This window comes from Gymnoscopelus braueri, assembly GCF_963280865.1.
Source record: "Gymnoscopelus braueri genome assembly, chromosome: 4".
Lineage (NCBI taxonomy): Eukaryota > Metazoa > Chordata > Actinopteri > Myctophiformes > Myctophidae > Gymnoscopelus > Gymnoscopelus braueri.
Genome location: NC_137605.1, coordinates 46,735,036 through 46,756,492, shown reverse-complemented (window position 1 = coordinate 46,756,492; position 21,457 = coordinate 46,735,036). Strand labels below are relative to the sequence as shown.

At 42.0% G+C, this 21,457-nt stretch overlaps 1 protein-coding gene across 1 annotated transcript in view; it reads right to left on the bottom strand.

The window, feature by feature from the left end:
- The window catches only part of me1 (malic enzyme 1, NADP(+)-dependent, cytosolic), a 108,557-nt gene extending 88,064 nt beyond the window's left edge, over positions 1-20,493 (bottom strand). The window contains exon 1 of the mRNA XM_080426612.1: positions 20,101-20,493. Coding sequence (XP_080282738.1) covers positions 20,101-20,232 — 132 coding nt within the window. The 5' untranslated portion in view covers positions 20,233-20,493. The remainder of the gene's footprint in view (positions 1-20,100) is intronic.
- Between the last annotated feature and the right edge of the window lie 964 nt (positions 20,494-21,457).

The following is a 21,457-nucleotide window of genomic DNA, read 5'->3' as shown; positions in this document are numbered from 1 at the left end:
CCGATCATTTTATGCTTTTTTTAAATAAAGCGGGTTTGTATGATTTTGTAGACTGTATCTGGGTGTGCCTCCGCCATATAAAGTGACGCTATGCGGTATGCGCCGGTTAATAACCTGGTCCACCAGACACCAAAATTGCAGTGTCCTGCTGAGTTGCAAATGATAAACTAGGGGTGAATGATTATGGTTAAAATGATAAATAATCCTGATATCTTTGCTTAATATTGCAACCTCGATTATCTATCACTATTGTTCTTTGGTGGAATGCATTTGTTGCTGCTCAAATGGTATTTAATGACCTCTGTGAACCTGATGTACTGTATGGTGAGATTGTGCATTGCTCTGGTTATATAAAACTTGGTTGAGGACCAAACATTGTATGCTCAGAAAATCTAAAGTGCTGAGAAGACATTTTGAGATCGTGGCAAAGATAGAACCTATATTTCATCACTTATTCACTTCACATTGGTGTGATAAGAGATTAAAGTACTCCATGCTCATCTGCTTCCATCTGGCAGAACTGACTCACTGCCTTCATGTGAATGACTGTGCTCTGGTTACGTTGCAGTCCTGGTCTGTCTGATATATCTGGAGATGTTTAAGATGGGGACATGCTTGAGAAGGCACATCATCCGTGTGGCTTTTGGATCCAGAACAGCTCAATCAGGGGTTTCTCTGTAAGCGGGGCCAGGAAACCACGTCTGATTGTTCAGGGAACGGGCCGAAACAAGCAGAGTAGCAGACACGCGGCCAGCACATGTTCACCAGAGACCAACGTATGTCTGACAAATGTGTACGCCCCTCAGTATCCTATACGCTTGTTAATTTCTGAGAATGCAAACAATGTGTCAAAACAGTCCTTTTGGTTAATTATGTGCTTAGGTGACTGACTGGCACTAGAAAGGCTTGCATTTTAATACGGCATCAGGTCACCATAAACCGCTATAAGAGCTTCAGGCTTCAGGCCTTGGCACACATTCAACATTCTAGCAGTGGTGGAAAAAGTACTACATTTTTTTAGTAAAAGTATCAATACTGCAAAGTAAAAGTCCGGATAAAAATTTACTTGAGTGAAAGTACAAAAGTATTGGCATCAAAATGTACTTAAAGTACCAAAAGTAAAAGTACACATTATGCAGAATGTCCCATATCACAAGTTTTCAAATGTATGAAACAAAATTGAAAATAGCAGATCTACAAGCTCACAATGCGTCGCGAGGCGACGCATTGTGAGCTTGTAGATCGGCTATTTTCAAATGGCAGAAATGTATACAGAGCTGAAGTGGTTAATGTATGTCTTGTAATAATAATGAAAATCTAGTAACTAAAGTTTGCAAATAATTGTAGTGGAGTAAAAAGTACAATATTTGCCTCTCTGAGATGTAGTGGAGTAAAAGTATTGAAAACTGGCTCAAAATGTTATCTAAGTACAGTACTTACTTTACACCACTGCATTGTGTTTGCAACCCTCCTGGTGGGATACAGCACAAAGCCTTTTGGTGTAGTGTTTATAGTGGCAAGTGTCTCAGATGCAATTCCAAAATCTCTCAATGAGTGAGGTGATATCTAGCGATTTCAAAAGACTTAAAAAATGTTCACAAATATTCAGTGATCACTCATGGCCTGGCCTACATGCTAAATAAACCCACTAACATCAATATAGAAATGACAGCGATTACTCGGAGTGGATAAAAATGTATTTAGGCTTTACTTTTCTTTCTGTTATATGGACTCAAGCCCTGCCAGGAAAATGAACATCGCACTTTTTCAAAGGCGCAAGAAATCCTGCTCAATAACCGATTAGTTTTATTTATGTTTTGCTGCCTGTTTCTTGTATAATATACAGGAATCTGTATATCTGAATTATGTGCATGTGTATGTGTGTGTGTATGTGTGTATAACATACAGGAAGCTGTATATTATACAGGAATCACATCACTAATATACAGGAAACAGTATATTCAATATTTCAGTCAGAGCAAATGTAAATGTATAAAACTACAGATGATATGACAACATGTAGAAATGTCTAAAGCAACAACTAATACCCTGCAGGTCAGAATGATCAGAAAGACTGATTATTGATGCAATCTCTCTCTCACAAGAGTTATACTAACACTGCATTTGACTTTGTACATTTGTAACTCCAAGACCAAGAGTATATAAATGTGGTCATGACTCATGACATGTATCTTCATACTCTGGCGGTTATGCAATGACACACAAAACACTTTTACGGCAATGTACCATAGAAACCCACCAATTACCATCCATCTTGATGACTGCTTTCCTTCCCCCGCAACTCATAACTCTACCTGCATGTCAAAGAATCATGCTACTGACCTCCCTGGCCTCACAAACGTTTGAGTGATTTTGTGTTGAAAACGCAGTGACGTGCGTGTACAATTACCGGCTTCCCCCCACCCCTACCGCCCCCCGCCTGCTCTTTTCCTCCAACTAAATAGGACTCCCGTGTCACATCACCGCCTTTTCAATTTATCATCCTAAAGAGAGTGTCTGACCTAACGAGCCACGGTAACAAGCCCTGTGAAGTGGTTGGAACGTTTCATTAATGCCACCTTGAGAGGCTGTAAAGTGTTTCTCCTTGAACACAAGCGAGAGAGCAGGCAGGGTGCGTTAAACGGTTCCGATTCTACACACAAGTCTGAGTGAGGGATTTCTTTATGGCTCCTGACTGCAGGTGTACAGTTGTGCAATGGAAGAAAGGCCTGCACAGCTCAATGTGTGTGTGTGTTGCGTGTTGTGTGTGCGTGCATGCACTGTGCTTGGATGCATGAATGCATGCGTTAGTGCGTGAGGGCTGTGCAACCCGTGTGTTGCGTATGCATGCGTGCGTGTGTGTGTGCGTGTGTGCGTGTGTGCGTGTGTGCGTGTGTGTGTGCGTGTGTGTGTGTGTGTGTGTGTGTGTGTGTGTGTGTGTGTGTGTGTGTGTGTGTGTGTGTGTGTGTGTGTGTGTGTGTGTACAGTCTGTCCAGTCAGGGGAAACCTTGAAACACTCCAGAACTACCTAGCAGCTTGCCTTCAGGGGAAGTCCCGGCTCTAGTGGAAATTCCATTACAACCATCCATAATGCCTCTCCTGTAGCAACTTCATTGTAACGCAAGTGTCATTCATGAAAGCTATTACAAGAAAGAGACATTATAGGCTTGACATTTTTGTTTTTTTCCTCATTATGGATGTATGGACTGACATTTAGACTACAGGCCTCTCATAATAAGTGCATCAGAAGTACACTTAGTGGGAAATAAACCATGCTAAATGACATGAATATAGCTATTGAATAGGTCTGACATTGGTTTCTCAACATTCTAATGGCATTGATATGTTAAATTAAAGCTGCAATCCGGAACTTATTTGAATTTGTAATGTATGTTTAATACATTAAAGCACATCTGCAGTGGTTGGAAGGTGGTCTCCATACTCTTCCCTTGTAGATCCCGGTGTTGGGTAGGACACCTACTGGTTAAAAAGTAGCACTGCCTGAAGCTAAACTAAGTGCAAATATCTCCCCAGGACAAGCGGGAAATTAAATACCTCTTGGAAGAGTACGTTTCAGGACATGAAACTCATGGATTGCAACTCTAAGAGAGAATAATATAGTTTTGATTTATGATATATCCCCTTTCTTCACCCCACTCTATATTGACATGAATAATTAAGCTACATTTTTGATCGATGTTCGATGCCTCAGTTCAATCTACTGTAGTCACTTCCGTCCTGCAGCACATTCAAGATGATGAAAGACAGCTCATCACAATGCGACGCATTGTGACTGTGAGCTTGTAGATCTGCTATTTTCAAAAGATTTGTATACATGGGAAAACTTGTGAACTGAAATGGGACATTCTGCACAATGAGTACTTTTACTTTTGGTGCTTCAAGTACATTGTGATGCCAACACTATTCCATAGTGCCGACACCATCACTGCTCACTCATCGCCTCTTCTAAGTCTTCTTCATATTATCCTCCTATCCTCACCTCCTCCTCCCCCTCCTAGGAGACCAACAGCTTTCACTGACAGACAGGACTGCACACGTAGCCCGGTCGACCTGACAACAGCTGCGAATAACATACTGCGTGTATTGTTTAGACAAGATAGCTTATTCAACATTCAATCACGTAGAACAATATATCTGAGACTGATTAAAAAAAATAAAAAATAAAATAAAATAAACAATAACAGCCTTCATGAAGACAACTATAGAAATACCACTGTGTGTAACCATCCAATATATTATATTCCGCTTTCTTATTTACAGTAAGTACACACAGTAAAATCCTCTGTGTTAACCCATTAAAACCTGTCATTTTAGATTTTAGCTATATATAGCACATTGGTCGGCAACAAAGAAATAGCAGATATACAAGCTCATAGCTCATAGCGAGATTGTAGATCTGCAATGATCTTAATCATAGCAGATTTTTAATCGTGAACAATTTTGTGAAAATCTTTGAATATATTATCTTTTTAAAGCGAACATTTTAACTAAAATCTTTGCTTCTAGGGATGTCCCTGGAACAAAATATTTGGAGACGGGGGTCCGCCCCCAAAAATCTTTTTGGGGGTCCTTGACATGAAAACACTGAACACTGACATTTGAGACCCACTGATATAGCAACATACGTTTTTCTGAAAAATGTTACAGGATTTAGAAAACAATTGCAGAATCGGCCTCAGGTCTTAATGGGTTAATGTAACTCTGAGAGGGTACAAATGGACCCATAAGGGTGCCGCTTTTCCCCTGTGCTTCTTTCCGTCTGTGTGATGATGAGGGACGCTCAACATAAGAATTCATTGACTAATAAACATGTTACCTTAAAAAAATTTAATAAAAAATTATTCACATAAATGCAAACACAGACACATGCAAACATTCTATTTTATATGTGAAAGACACAAGTTCACCACAATGTAGGCTAATGCACAAAACATACCATGACACGTCACAAAAGGTCTACTCACTAAGTAGGCTAACTCTTCTCCCGTTTCTCAAATAAATCATTTATCTAAGGTGTCAGCTTAATCGCTGTTCTTCCCTAGCGCACTCCAGGAACTACTAAAATATATAGCCCATGTCTAATATTTACATTCTTTTACCACCATTTATCATCCTTCAGGGAATGTTGAGAGAACGGATATGATACAGCATGAAATGGGCTATTCAGACTTACTGTTAATCATTCAGTAAAGGGTATCATAATAGAGACTATAGAATGCTTCACAGTCTATAGACTTATGGATATTTATCTGTGAATTTCCGTACTGAGTTTACACTTATTGTTGACAGACCCTCTGCCCCTCCTTGACTCAATAGATATTTTTCAATAGAGAATGCATAGCATATAGTTTACTTTGACACATACTGCAGACAATGTTCAATACAGAGTTCAGCTAAAGGTTCTATTGAACTACTGTAGCATGTATTCTTCTGCACACATTTCTGCACAATATATATGAGGTGGTCTGGGCATGCTAAAAATTAGGTCATTTTTAGCTAATTTGTATTGCCTAATTCCCAAATTCCCATTTAATAAAAGTGTCTTATTAGAATCAACCTGGGGAGTAGGGGTGCATCAGTTAATCAAACTGATCTATTTAATCGATTATACAAAATTATAGATTTTAATCAAATCATTGATTTACAAAAAGAGCAAAAATAGCAGATCTACCAGCTCACAACGCATGAGGTATATGACACAGTGTTTGAAGATAGGCTATTTTCCTTCTCTTTTTTTTCTGCACGACACTGCTGTACGACAAAGAAAATAATGGCTTGCTGCAGCTCTACTGGGGAGAGCAACAATTTGTGCCTGTTGAGCATGAATCCTGTGGACACCCTCATCTGTTTCCTGCTAACATGGCAGTGCAAAGGTTCAGGAGGATTGCCCTCAAAACAAAGCACTTTAAATCCATCCCTTCCTCTCAGGAGGAAGGGAAACAGCAAACATCAGCTCCCCTCCCATCCATCTCTCCTCGGGATCTTACAGCCTGACTAGGCTTTTCCCAATGAATGCCTCCAAACAAATGTGCCGTGGCAGGGCCTCGATGTGCACTCTCATACCACAACAAATTTGGTCATTAGGGGGATGAGAGTCGCATAGCTGTAAACTCTGCTCAGAGGGACGGGTTCATTAATCAGGCTGATAGGTGCCGTTTTCTTTATCAGTATGTAAACATGTATAATAGAGTATGATCATTTAGGAGAGATCACGGTCACACGGCCTGGATGCATTCCTACTTTGTCAAACAATAATTGGAGTAGTGATACAGGCCAGTGTGCTGGAAGGATATTATCCAGTTTTGCTAAATTTCTGAAAGAAAAGACTGGAATGCAAGGGTAATAGACAGTGCATTAGGGCTCCAGCATTCCAACATGATTCAAGTGAAAAACTCAAACAAGGCACAGAAAATAGGACATGTATCACTTTTCATCAGCAAGGCAACACTTGGTGTTATTGTCTTAATATGACTTGTATCTGATAAATGATTATTATCTACTGCTTTCTGGTTAACTGGACTGGACAGCATCAGTGGTGGAAAAAGTACTCAAATGTTTTACTTAAGTAAAAGTATCAATACTGCAATGTAGTAAAAGTCTGGAATTCAAAATTTACTTGAGTAAAAGTACAAAAGTATTTTTGGTATCAAAGTGTTTTCAAATAAAAGTACTCGTTATGCAGAATTCCCCATTTCACATGTTTTCAAATGTATAAAATGAATACAAATCTTTTGAAAATAGCAGATCTTCAAGCTCACATTGCGCCACATCACGACGCATTGTGAGCTTGTAGATCGGCTATTTTCAAATGGCCGAAAGGGCTGAAGTGGTCGAAAAATGGCCGAAAGGGCTGAAGTGGTTAATGTATGTATGTTTTGTAATAAATAATAATAAAAATCTACAAAGTAACTAGTAACTAAAGTTTTCAAATAATAGTAGTGGAGTAAAAGTACAACATTTGTCTCTGAGATGTAGTGGAGTAGAAGTGAAAGTTTTGAAGATTGGAAAGTAAAAGTGTACTTAAGTACAGTACTTGAGTAAATTGACTTAGTTACTTTCCACCACTGGACAAAATGCTAAACTCTGGTTAAATGGTTAAACTCTGCAGAGCAGAGAGACGGGGGGGGGGGGGGGGCACAAGGACTTGTTGGCGGTGGCCTGAGCAATATAAACATCGCCGTAGATAGTTTTCCAGATGGCATACACAACAGCTGCATCACTGGTCCAAGTTCACCATTAGAGACAAAACAACAAGCTAGGTCTGTTATTTACCTCTTATTCCAGTGAGTCATCTCATCCATCCCAACCCCCCCCCCCCTCCACCACATCCACCCCCCATATCAGCTGCAGCCCTGTTGAACTGTATAACTCTCTCTGACCCAAAAGGAGCATCTTGAATTCCTCTTCCTGAGCAAATATGCTCGCATAGAGCACTTTAAATCAAAAGGTGTCAACTTGTGAATGTATAGACACGCTTGTTGGCTAAACAACCTTGAAAACCGAGCCGCTGTTGATTTAAGGGGGGTACGGAGGGAGGCTGAGGACGGGCGGAGGTAGCAGGAGATGTAGGATTTTTTTTCAAGCACAGTCGGACCCCTTGAGACAGCCTTTTCATGCTCTATGTTCCAGGTCCCTCAGGAGCCAGAGCATTGCCGGGCAAACGTCCAGGCCTCTAAACAAATCAGCAACTCTGTGAAGCTTTGGGTTCCGTTCACATTACTTTAGGCCAGGGTGCTCTTCAACACTCTTTAGCGGCAGAGTTCCTTCGCACACACACACACACACACACACACACACACACACACACACACACACACACACACACACACACACACACACACACACACACACACACACACACACACACACACACACACACACACACACACACACACACACACACACACACACACACACACACACACACACACACACACACACACACACACACAGTAGATCTGTCTCGCACAGCTGTCCTACAGGTGGTAGTCACTCACACACTTTCAATTAAGCCCATGTCTGTACTGCATTATAAACTTAATCAAATTGAATCAGATAATGTAGGACATAGGCTGGAGGGCCAGTTCTGTGGCCTGGCAAGCAATTACATTAAGTGAGCAGATCTTTCTAAAAGCAAAGTTTCTTTACTAAATGTTTATAGACAACTATGAACACAGACAGACAGTCAGAGCACAGTGGCATACCTACAAACAGACATATGAAGTGACCAACCACAGGCCTCCTTAGACCAACCATAGACCAACCACGGACCAAATACAGACCCAGCCAATCAGAGGTTTCCCATGGCTTTTTCTTTGGTAAAACATGGACATGCTGACTTGTGATTCAAACCCTCCTTCGTAAGATAGAGGCTCTGACCACTTGAGAGTAGTGACCAAATTCATAACAGTGGAATAATAAGTAATATTAGGAGAGAGAGGAAAAAAAAGAAAGCAAAGCAAATACATTTCCTCCCTGCCTAAATGAGATATTTCCCTATAGATTCCTCTCGTTTAAACGCCTCTACTATGGGAATTCACCGTAAATACTAAAGGAAATCTCAAATTAATCTCTTTGCCATCTCACAGCTAAAGCTAATCCAATTTTTTAGACAGTTATTTTCAAAATAACTGTCTAATGCACTGTACTCAGTGCCCAGAGGACAAAAAAAGAAACAAGACAAGGAGTCTAAAACCCTGTTATCATGCCCTGGTTCAATTTGTTTTGGCCCAAAGGGGTGGATGGATGGACAGAGACAGACCGACAGACAGAAGGTGGATGTTATCGACGTCCTGCTGGCGTGGCCATAGCTTAGTGGCCAGAGAGGCCGTCTAGGAAATGGAAGGTCCCCGGCCCCGAGTCTAAGTGTCGAAGTGTCCCTGAGCGAAACACTTGACCCATAAACTGCTCCCCAAGTGCTGAACTAATAGTGCTCACTGCTCCTAATCGTTTGGACGGGTAAATGCAGAACACACATTTCACGTACAGTCTGTGCAAAATATACAGTGAAAAAAAATACCCATAAGGAGTGGGGACCAAATTAAAGGATAGTTCACCCCCCAAAAAAAGACAATTCTATTGATTAGTCACCCCATGGAGACTTGAATTCATGGATATTTTTAGTTTTTTGTCGCATTCCTAAATATCCATGAATTCAAGTCTCCATGGGGTGACCAATCGATTGAAAAAAAGTCATTTTGGGGGTGAACAATCCCTTTAACATTATATTATCCACAGACTATGACTAAAAACAAGGCCATCATCATCGCGTCCAGTCAGAGGGGCAAGAAAGTGCAGATTGTGTGGTGATATATTGCAATTGACAGGGCTACAATGGCATTGTAGAAGAAGAAAACGGAACCTACCCACTGACCTCTGTGACTTCTTCAGTTTGGGATCGACCACAGAGGCATCAATGGCTACTATATGACTTGAACATCTTAAGCCACTGAAAAGAGGACCAGTGAAATGTGTATCTCTGTTGTCCCTGTTGGCTTTTATGATGACAGTAATCTCTGCTGTCTAGAAGGCCACCTAGAAAGCAGCCAGGTCTCTGAATGAATCTTTCACAAGAGAGAAAAGGGGGCGAAGAAAGGAGGATTTCTTGGCAGAGCAAACACCTTCTCTGTTACAATGAGATACTCACCAATAAAGCTGTAGCTCACGCTCAGGCATAAATAACAGAAAGAATCCCTATAGGTCCCGGCAGTTCAGTCCGCAGATGCTTTATTTTACGTTACGTGGTGATGATGGTGGTGCTAAGATGATGTCCTGATGTCTGACACTAGAAGTTGATTTGTTCTCCACAGTTCCCTAGAAAGAGAAGCTTGTCTATTGACTGGACTGAGTTATGGTGGTCACGTGAACACGATAAGGCAACGGATCCAGTGAACCCGTTTGTCAGGATGTGTCTACAAATGGATGTCAATATATGAAACAATATTGTAAGCCCTCGGGCCTGGGGGGCATAGCTGAGTGGTTAGAGGCTGTCTTGGAATCGAAAGGTCACCCAGTCTATGTGTCGAAGCATCCCTGAGACACTTAACCCCTAACTGCTCCATATTAATGGCAGCCACTGCTCCTAATAGTTAGGATGGGTAATGCATGCAGAGGACAAATTCTATGCATGTGCAAATGTACTGTAGCAAAATACCCCAACAACAAAACCTTTAGCCAGACCTATTGGCCTGTCAGTACAAGGGCATGTCGCTTACTGATATTTTCCTTGACTGACTGACTGACTGACTGCCTGGCTGACAGACACACACAAACACCCACACATTCAACAGCACAAAAGGTACTTTTCATGACTTGTTTGTCATGTCTTATGTTTGATTACTACGTTTAACTTGTTACTTGTTTATTATTTTAGGTGAGAACCTTTCTCACCTGCACTTATTTCTGAGTCTTTTAATAATGTTACCGTTGTGCTGTTTTTATTGTGCGAATAAATAAAACAAAACAAAACAAAACAAAGACTGACTGACTCTCCATTGTTGAAACACGCATGCTTGACTGAGTTAACTATTCCCTACACATGTACCGTGCACCAGAGATGCAGAGACTGACTGAATAATTAAGTTACAGCATTGATCAGCGTACTGTAGGCCTAACAACAAATCAACCAATCATAGAGCAACCAACTGTAGTCTATTACTGGTTGGCCTAACATTGAACAATCGCAGAATCTCTATTTAACCTATACAATCCAACAAAAACAGTTTCTGATAAAAACAATTGTGACAAATAGGCCGTGCAGTTGCTCAATCTACAACGGCTAGTTTAAAAGTTTGTTAACAATTTTCGGGGGTTTCCATAGAGGAAACAGCTGCTACGTGGTTGCTGCCCTGTCATATCCAGCAATCTGATTGGCCACCACCCCACACTACACTGGCCGAGTGTCAGAGCTTCCTGTATCTGTCGTTTCAAATTAAAAGCTCTCCAGCGTACACTGGCATGTATGCGGGTCATGCTTATCTAGGCTTGCATAGTCCTGTTTACTTAACTCTATCATTATGCAGAATAATGCAGACTGAAATGAAATGAAATGAAAATGAAATACTGCCATTTTCGTTGTGAAAACAAACCACATCATCCCTGTCATCCCTTGTTGAATCACCATGGGGACATTTCTGCCAAAAGATTGAGACAGCCCCTCCCCCCTTCAAATATAACACACAAAAGCTGCATTGATGAATGAAAGAAGTGGCGAGAAAGACAAAATGGAGGAGGGGCTGAGCAAGGTGAGGTGTTTGAGACGTGCTTGATAGGAAGGCGATGAGGTCTCTCTCTCTCTCTCTCTCTCTCTCTCTAATGGCTTCCCCATTGTCCTGACTTGAATAAAGCCTGTCTTCCAAAAAGCACACAAAAACCTGAGGACTTTGGCCAGTTTGGACAGGTCTCTCCCTGAATAAACACAGGATCAGAACTGGTGTGTGTGTGTGTGTGTGTGTGTGTGTGTGTGTGTGTGTGTGTGTGTGTGTGTGTGTGTGTGTGTGTGTGTGTGTGTGTGTGTGTGTTGGCAGGTGTTACTGGGGGTGAGTTATTGGAGAGCAGCGAGGGTGCACTTTCTCTGTCTAGATGCTCTGATCCGTCAGTGGAATGTCTGGCCACCAGTGATGCATGCAGACGTGTCGCCACACCTGGAGGCCCCCGGCCACACCTGGGGCCACAGGGCCATCACACACACACACACACACACACACACACACACACACACACACACACACACACACACACACACACACACACACACACACACACACACACACACACACACACACACACACACACACACACACACACACACACACACACACACACACACACACACACACACACACACACACACACACACACACGGCCCACCTAGTGAGAAGGATTGACAAGTACACCTGACCCACAGAAAGTCTGAACAGAACAAGGTTTGTCGCTGCACAATTAAACAGAGGGCTGTAATCTTGCTGTGGACAATCATCTCTAGTTGAACTTCATTTAACCACTGTCATTCACCTCTGAACAAACTAGAACACATCTGTCTTTGTTAGAGCCAGACCACTATACCGTTTTGGCCAATATATCGGTCATTATTTGACTTTTTGTATGTATAGCTGCAATTATGCAGCTGGTGTGTCGCGGTTTTCAAAACATTCTCTAAAGTTTTCCCAAAACTATTTGCGACACGTAAATCAGCTATTTTAGAATTTTGAAAAACTTAAAATCAAATCTATTTTTTTGAAACTGATTAGAATTGATTTAGTACTTTTTTTAAATATATTTGTCCAAATATCGGTAATCACCGCAATGGTCCAATATTTTGTGAGTCCTAGAGTCTAGGACTCTCCAGAATCGGGATTGGCATCGGACCCAAAAATGTTGGCATTGGGCGGGCTCTATAGAGCCTTTGTTCCATGAGCCCTTAACTGCCCAGACAGACTGTGGGGTGAAACTGCTGTAGTGTGATAGAATTTGGCATGGCCATTATTTCATTGTAAACCATTACATGCAGGTAATTAATCACCATTTAACTCTGCCTGGAAGCCTGAGCTTGTAACATCCATACACAAACAAAGCATTGCCAAAAAACCTTGCCAACACACAGAACTGGCAGAACAAAACCTTTGCAGAGAAGGAACTTTATCCCCATGTCTAGCTGACACTGTGACTCAGTGGAAATAAAAGTTTCATCACACTTTAACATTAAGAGATCAGCCCATTCCACGAGGGCAGAAGTCAGGGCAAGATCCTCAGACTATTTTAGTCCACTGGCACCTTTTTCCAATTATGAAGTGTATCTTGTCCAAAATACGTGCTACACACAAAGGAGTGATTCCATACACTCGTGTCCAATAACCATCAAAACAAAACAAAACCAACTAGGATTCAGAGAGCCGCAGATAAGTTCATCCAGAGATCTTTCCATTACTGAATCGGAAGCTACTGTAGATGTTTGTGTTACCATTTGTTTGTTTATTGCTAAATGTATCTCTATTTAAGCCTCAGCTTGAGGAAAATGCAAGCTTGGTGAAAAAAAAGAGAAAAGATTTAAACTACTGCGGGTGAAGCAGCCAAACCTGATGACTTCCAGTTGTTATAGAGGGTTATCATAAGCCCAACCCCATTAAAGGGCTTGGGCAGTTGGCATACCAACACGTCCTCGTCAGCCAATCAGATACAGCGTTGTTCAACTCCTGCCAAGAACAAAGATTCTTAATGGAGCTCTTTCATCTGACGGCCCATCTTGCAATGTCATGTGTGGAGCCTGTGGTTGCAAATGGAGCATCCAATTGCAACCCTGTCTGAGCCTGGATTGTCAAGCAGCATTCTGTTAGTCTCAAATGTTGCATAAAGCTAGTTATTTCAAAAAACCACAATAAACGTTACCATTTAATCCGGGGTATCAATCTAAAATTGTCTAGGGCTTCACTGCTAAGAGCATGGAGATGACTGATTGAACCATTCCACACTTGGAGGCCTAGACTGCAATTATTGAGCCTTGACAAACAAAACATTGTGGATCTGCAGTACTGTTCGTCGCTCTGTTGGTCTATTGCAAAAGGATGTTGATGACATCTAAATTGCAGTGCAAACAAGCAACCTGCACCTGCCTGATAGAGCCGCGTATGGAACCAGATCACGGAATCCACAGGAGGGCAGAGTGGCCGCGGTTCCCATTCTCCTTAACACTTCAAACTGACTGCACTTGTCCCCACACACACAAACAGCAGCACATAACCCCGGTGAATGGGCATCTGTTGGTCACCTACATACCGAGGGCTCAACTCTGTGTTCATGGAGAAAACAGCACTGCTGATAGGGCGCTAAGAGTTTTAAGGGAAGGTGGTTGTGGTTGTTTTTCTCCAGCTGGAACCAGCGTCAGAGAGACGTAGTGAGGGCCGGGATTCACACAGACGGCTCATTAATGCGTGATCAAGCAGAGAGACAGAGGCCGTCTTGTGAAGCGTGGCCAGCTCTCTCTTCCTCTCCACAGAGACCCCTTTCTCCACATCAACCCCCCCACTTCATCTCTTTATTACATGGTGCACACACACACACAGTCCAAACACACCTATAATATCCTGTTCCACATCTGTTAAAAAAAAAGGAGGGAGTGTTGAGCGAAGATGTAAGATTGCTAGTGAGTGTATGTACGTATGCACATGCATATGTTGCACTTGAATCTGTGCGTGTGCGTATGTGTGTGCACGCGTGCGTGCGCATTGGCTGTAAGGAGATTAAAAAACGAAATTGACTCCTGTCAATGTGAGGACAGGCTGCTTTCAGCACCGTGTCCCTCAGCATCAATTAGCAGGTTGTGCTGTGACTGGCCCCTGTTTGGGGCTGAAGTGGGCCAGGTGAGGGATGTAAACACACGGGGCACGCTGAACTCAGAAGGAGGGCAACAATGTGCCCCTGGTGGAACCACAGAAGCCTGCCTGTGCCTGGCAGCAGAACATGCTTTCGGAGTCATTTCCTACCTTCTCCTCTAATTTCCTCGCCTTGGTTCATGTGCGAGGTTGACAGTGGATAGTTCACCTTGCTGCATAAGAAGCCTTTTTTCCCCTTCTATTGCTCTAAACTGTTCATTTGAGGGCGGCCTCTGTCTGAAGGTCCATTTCAGCCCCGACTGATGAGGGTATCAGGTTGATCACTCACAACCAATTCCAGAGCCAAGATGACCTCAGTCATGTGGGGTGCCTCACTGCAGTGCTCTATTTGCAAATATTTGTGGTTTGCCACTCTTCTCCTCAACACTCTTCTCCTCAACATATACTGCAAAGTAAGGTCATTTTAGAATAACAGAAAATTGTGGCCTCTGGATCAACTTTGCCATATGTGCACAAATAAAATAAATAAAATCTTCTGAATTTGTTATTGAGTTGAAACTAAATTGAAAGAAAATTGAATCTTTTTTAAGGACAAAGGAAAAACGTTTTATTTTAACCAAATGACTGGAAAGTGGAAATGTAAACTGATTACAAGCTTTCTCAGTTTTGTTTCTACAGATAAGTGTAGGCCAGGACGGTCCTCAGTTTTTAAAAGCAGATGCTTGCTGCTAAAGGTTTCTTAACATGGTTTCTGCGCACACTTAATTAGTCTCATTAAGCTTCAGTCTCCAAAACAAAGCAATAACACACGTTCTTTGCCTGTGGCTCATTAGGAAGTAACGTGAAAAGTTGAGCGAAAAACCTCATCATAAAACATAAAAGAACTATGGCTCTCATAACATTCACTATTCACACTGCTCACAAACAAAACGCATGAAAAAAGAAGGGAGAGTAGCGAGCGAGAGAAAAGAAAGAGAGGGTGAGACGACAGCATGATAACATTTCCCATCCATTGCACAATGTCAAATTCAAACATGTACTGAGGGTCCCAGATTTGATTGCCTGGTTGAAGGTCCAGTTACTAATTGGATTTTACCAGGTAGACAAAACAATGTGTAATGTAGTAAGTGGTAGACCAATCATGCTTCAACATGAATTTGGGTCAAGTAATCTAAGAAATGCATTGAATGGCCCTCTTGTACAGAGGCACCATTCAGGACCCTGAGGTGTAAATTGAGATATAAACAAACAATTTACGGGGCCAGGTTTAAGAGCCAAAAGGCATAGTAGAGCCTACAAATTGACCCCTATCACACACAGTCAACCTCTCAGTCAGAGGAGGAGGGGAGTCAAAAGGGAACTGTCTCAAAACAGGATTAGAAACAATTAAATTAGTTCATGTAAATTAGTCCATACGACTGACTGGATTTGAATCCAGCATCTGCAAAGCTATCATATCTCTATCTCTCTCCTCTCTCATATTCCCTTTTCTAAACTACAAAAAAAAGTTCTGCAGGATAAAGGCCTGACCTACAAAAAACACAATAGCAACAAACATGATAATGTAGAGAAGGATTGAAAGCAGTCCAGCAACTCTACAAAAAATGTGGTATCATATCATCAGCCTCTGATTGAATTACAACATCCACACTGTGTGTGTGTGTGTGTGTGTGTGTGTGTGTGTGTGTGTGTGTGTGTGTGTGTGTGTGTGTGTGTGTGTGTGTGTGTGTGTGTGTGTGTGTGTGTGTGTGTGTGTGTGTGTGTGTGTGTGTGTGTGTGTGTGTGTGTGTGTGTGTGTGTGTGTGTGTGTGTGTGTGTGTGTGTGTGTGCAATCTGTGCATGCATACAGCTGGTGTGCTCCCCTGGATGGAGTCATTAACCTGATGAACATGTAGGGCTCTGTGGAAACAGTAGGGTCCTGAACTCCAGGATGTTTGAACTACAGTACCAACTGACTTATCAGCTGGAGCGGGTTAGCTGATTAGCAGACACATTTACTGTGGTAAACGGCAGTCTTTATCAAACAGGCACAGCTTATATTTAACCTATTTTATTGTCTCCGCCGAAGGTGGAGAATATGTTTTCGCTTTGTGTGAGCAAACATTGTTAGCCAAGCTAACATTGGGCAAGCTCCACGTGACACGTGTCAATTTGTTGACACCAATGCCTCTGATTGGCTAGAGGGACGCGTGACGAAATAAAATTCTATAAATAGGTGTGTCACTTCAAAAAGCCCCTACTTTTTGAAGTGAGGTAAAACAGGATCAATCAGACTTGATTGGAACAGTACCTTCAGTAAGTCCAAGTCACCCGTCTGTGCGTGTGTGTTTCCCTCTGAGAACACCTAACATTGGTCAAGCAAAGGCGCAGAAGGCCAAAGCTAAGAAAGCATACTCATCTACAATTGTAACGTAGAAGAGGACTAGAGTTGAAATGATCCCACAACAAAGCCGAACTCTTAATACGTGTCAATATGTTGACATCAATGTCTCTGATTGGCTAGAGGGACGCATGACGAAATACAATCCTATAATAAAAAGGTGTGTCACTTCAAAAAGCCGTTTACGCTGACATTGGTCAAGCAAAGGCGCAGAAGGCCAAAGCTAAGAAAGCATACTCATCTACAACAGTAACACAGAAGAGGACTAGAGTTGAATTGATCCCACAACAAGACCGAAATCTTAATACGTATTAATATGTTGACACCAATGCCTTTGATTGGCTAGAGGAATGCATGACGAAATACAATTCTATAAATAGGTGTGTCACTTCAAAAAAACGTTTACGTTTTTGAAGCGAGGTAAGACAGGATCAATCAGTCTTGATTGGAACAGTATCTTCTAGTCCAAATCACCCGTCCGTGCGTGTGTGTGTCCCTCTGAGAACACCTAACATTGGTCAAACAAAGGCGCAGAAGGCCAAAGCTGATCAAACACACCAATCAACTGCTGAAACTGTTCAAGACAATGAAGATGAAGAAGACAGACAAGTATTTGAACAAACCAGTCAATTATGACTCCCATATGATAGATTGCTTCAATGTAAACAGAGCATTGCTTCAATTAAACAGAGCTAAGAATCATAAAGAAAGAATGAAATTAATCAGAGACAAAAAATCGCTAAATGACAAAAGACGAAGACTAGCCATGAATGCTTACAATATGACACAGCAAAGATTGCTACAATCTCTTCTGTACTCTACTCTACTGTATCTCATTAGTTATTGCTATGATAATATAATTGCTATAGTCTGCTGGCGGAGACTTGTGCTCCGAGGAGCACATTTTCTAGTTATTATTCTTATTGCTACTACTTGTATTTGCTTGTACCTCCCTCTCTCTCCCTCTGTCTCTCTTTCTTTCCTCCCCCACACGGTCGAGGCAGATGGCCGCCCACCCTAGAGTCTGGGTCTCCCTGACGTTTCTTACAGTTAAGGGGGAGTTTTTCGTTGCCACTGTCGCAAAATTGCTTGCTCAGGGTGGGACTGTCGGGTCTCTGCTCTACACGTAAAGTGTCTTGAGACAACCTGTTGCGATTTGACACTTTAATAAAATGCAATAAAATGTAATTAAATAGAATGCAAGACATGCTAAACCAGGGGTTTTCAACTGATTGTGAACCAGGGACCACCACCCTGACTAAGAATCAACCTGGGGACCACTGTTGTGTTGGCTGGGGATATGTGGGCTAAGATTAGTTAAAGGTGGGTTGGGGTGGCCCTTGAAGATTGCTTGAAATATGCTAGTGGTCCAGAGCTCAAAAAAGGTTGAGAACCAACCACTGATCTATTCCTCTTACTTTATCCAACCTTCCATATTAAACTCATGTTAACTGATACTATACTGATTTGTAACATTTATGAGTGAGCAAGCACATTTCATAATAATGATGACACTTTCTCTTCTTGAGATTCTAACTCCCTGTTCTGTGGAGTTTCTTGACCTCAGACTTCCCAGTAACTGACTTCATTGACTCGTCATCTTAGGTCACCAGGTCATTTAGTGCACTGCTTCTCAAGTAGTGGTCCACATGGAATGATTACAGGAGGTCCATGTCTGTCTTTTCTTCTGTATTTTCTGTCTGTATTTTCTTTCTGTATACACGTTCCCCACCAGGAAGTTATTATGTCAGATAATTAAGTCAGGAAAGTTTAAATTCAGGATGCAACACAAATTGGCCAAGTTTTGATGTAATCACAAAATTCAGCCTGTCACAAAAGACAGGCACGCAGGGAAAGCAACAGAAGTTAGCTGAGTTAAAACAGACAATGTGCTGGTACAGCGGAAATAAAATTAGTCGATAAATGTTGTTTTGGTGGTGTTAAATACTTTAATACATCCTCTATTCGGCCATAGGTAGGAATCGGTAACAGCCCCGTAGGTAGTGAATATGACAAGCTATACAGTACATGATAAGGCAGATTATCAAATTATATCACCTCCATCTTTCTTTCAATTTTTAAACCCTAAAGGCAAGCATGAATGAGTCATTTGACCCCGTTGTGACATGTTCCAGAGTCAGAGAAAACTATGTCCTATCATCACCTGAAAGGACTTTTGTACACCGATATATTATTATAACTCTGTTACACAGAGGCAAACTTGACACATGGCTGACCTGTGCAGCTGTCATTTATTGGCCAGTCAGCACCATGGACAGTGATCATGTCACAGCAGCAGCCTAGACTTGAACCAGAGAGACCTGTGGGGGCCCATTCCATTTACTAAAACAAGGAGAATACACTGGAAAGGCAAATAGACAGACAGCATCACACGTGCCAGTGATGGTTTGCTCAGCTGAAAGGGAGGGGAAAAAATATCTAGCGTCTAAAAATTTGCTGTGTATGCCACTGAAATAGTATGGCGTTGAAAAAGCAGCGACTGACCAACCAGCCTTTCCTTTATGCTACATCAGTGGTTCTCAAACTTTTTTTTATTTCGCCAAGGACCCCCATCTGAGTTTTTGTCAGGGACCTCCAGAAAAGAAGATTTATGTAAAAAAAAATCAAAATTATTCAAACCTTTCTAAACATTTTCAAAAATAGCAGATACAAGCTCATAGCGCGGCACTAAGTGACACGCTATGAGCTTGTAGATGTGCTATTTTTGAATAGATATGGTTAAAGTTGTTAAAATGATTGTGACGCTGTATTAACTAATTTTGCTGGGGACTCCCAGGTACCCCCACCCCCCAAGACCCCTGGGGGTCCCCGGACCCCACTTTGAGAACCCATGCACTACATTAAGAAGTTACACTCTGCTTTCCTCTCTGCTGACTCAGGAAAACCGGCATGAGGAAGGAAGTAAACTGGCTCAACGTTTTTGATTGTGAAAGAAAGTGAGAATAACAAGCCTTATAATTCCTTGGACACCCGGAAAAGGGGAAATTAAAGCAGGCTAAGCATATTAATGCAAGCAGGAAATACCCATTTTACGCAATGTTTGTTAACTAATACTTAAAGCTTGTTTGCGATCTGTCAAAATAAGCTGAATCACCGGGGTTTGTTTGGAATGACTGGGGGCGTGCTGCTTGCCTTGCTCCCCAGTGAAGCTACAGTTGTACAGTACATACTGTACAGTAGAGCACATGGAACAACTTCAAGAAAATACTCTCTCTGGTTGGCTTAAAGCACGTTTAGGTCCCTTTAAATCTAAATATAGCCAACTGTAAAGCTGCTGGACCCTGCTGACTAACAGTGTGATAATAACCCTAAGAAGTTGTCGCGTTTAGAAAGAGGTCTCGTTTTGTTTACCTTGTTCAGGTAGGGGTTGCGGGTCACGTCATAGCCCCTCTTCTTGGTGTAGACGAAGGTCTTGCTCTGGTCCTCGGACTTATGCATCTCCGTCTCCACGGATTCCTGTCTGACTGTGCCGTGCTGTGCCATGTTTGTTGCGTTGCGTCCCCTCTTGTAAACAGAGCCGACTGTTTATGAACTCAACAAGTGGATGATGCGCCGCTCGCTTGTTCGTTGAGCCTGTTTTGTTGGCAGAGTATATATAGTGACCGCCCGCGGCTGCTACCAGACAACGGATCGAACGCACTCTGTCCGGAGAGACTGGAGAGCGATTGTACAAGAGGAGCGCACTGGTCCGATGTCTCCTGACCACAGAGTTCGCTCCTGACCCGGAACACGAGACGCGCGTGATGAAAGATAGTGGACGCTCTCGTTATTGTGACATTAGCCCTGAAACATGACCGTCATATGTAATGACAGTCATGGATGAACTTCAACCTGGTGTTTGCACTTGCTCCATTTACGGTCCGTACATCTACATAAACGTCCAGATTTCAAATATAAAGTGCTTACCCCCTGGCCACGGATGTTAAGATTATGTGCGGGTCTTCGGAAGTACCCGTATCTTCCGTATTGTTCAATAAAAAGCATTTTAATCTGATTGGTGATCATTTTCTTCGTATTTCCTCCATATGCTTTCAACTACGCGATCCTATCGGTTAGAATATGTATTGCATCTAATACATTATAACTCTTTGAAAAAATGGCCACCGATCGGATTAAAATGCTTTTTATTGAACAATACGGAAGCTACGGGTACTTTTGAGGGCCCGAAAAGTATTGTAACATTTGTGGCCATGGGGTAAGCACTTTATATTTGAAATTTGAGCGTTTATGTGGATGTACGGTCCGTAAATGGAGGAAGTGCAAACACCAGGTTGAAGTTCATCCATGACGGTCGTGATAGACGACCGTCATCTGACCCATGGCTATTGTGTCATCAGTGAAATTGCTTCTATTGCGTGAAGTTCATCACTTTAGCCTCAATGAGTTATGTAACATTCATTGTGTAATAATGAGCTTGCCCCAGAGGGATATAGTTAGTTTACGAGCCAACACAAATAGATAGGCCTCGTTTAGAAATGATAATAGTAAAAAAGGAGATTATACTATACAACTGCTGCGTTTTTATTATGACACATGTCTGCAAGTTAGTTCTTACACTGAACTTTTTATGGCACACCTTTAGCACACTGTGACTGTGTCTGAGTGGAGGAGGATATTTGTTTTAAAGGGTATGAAAACCAGGTCAAATCTGAGCCTTCACAGTTTATAGCAAAGAGTTATGCAATATTGGGCAACTGGGAGTCAGAAA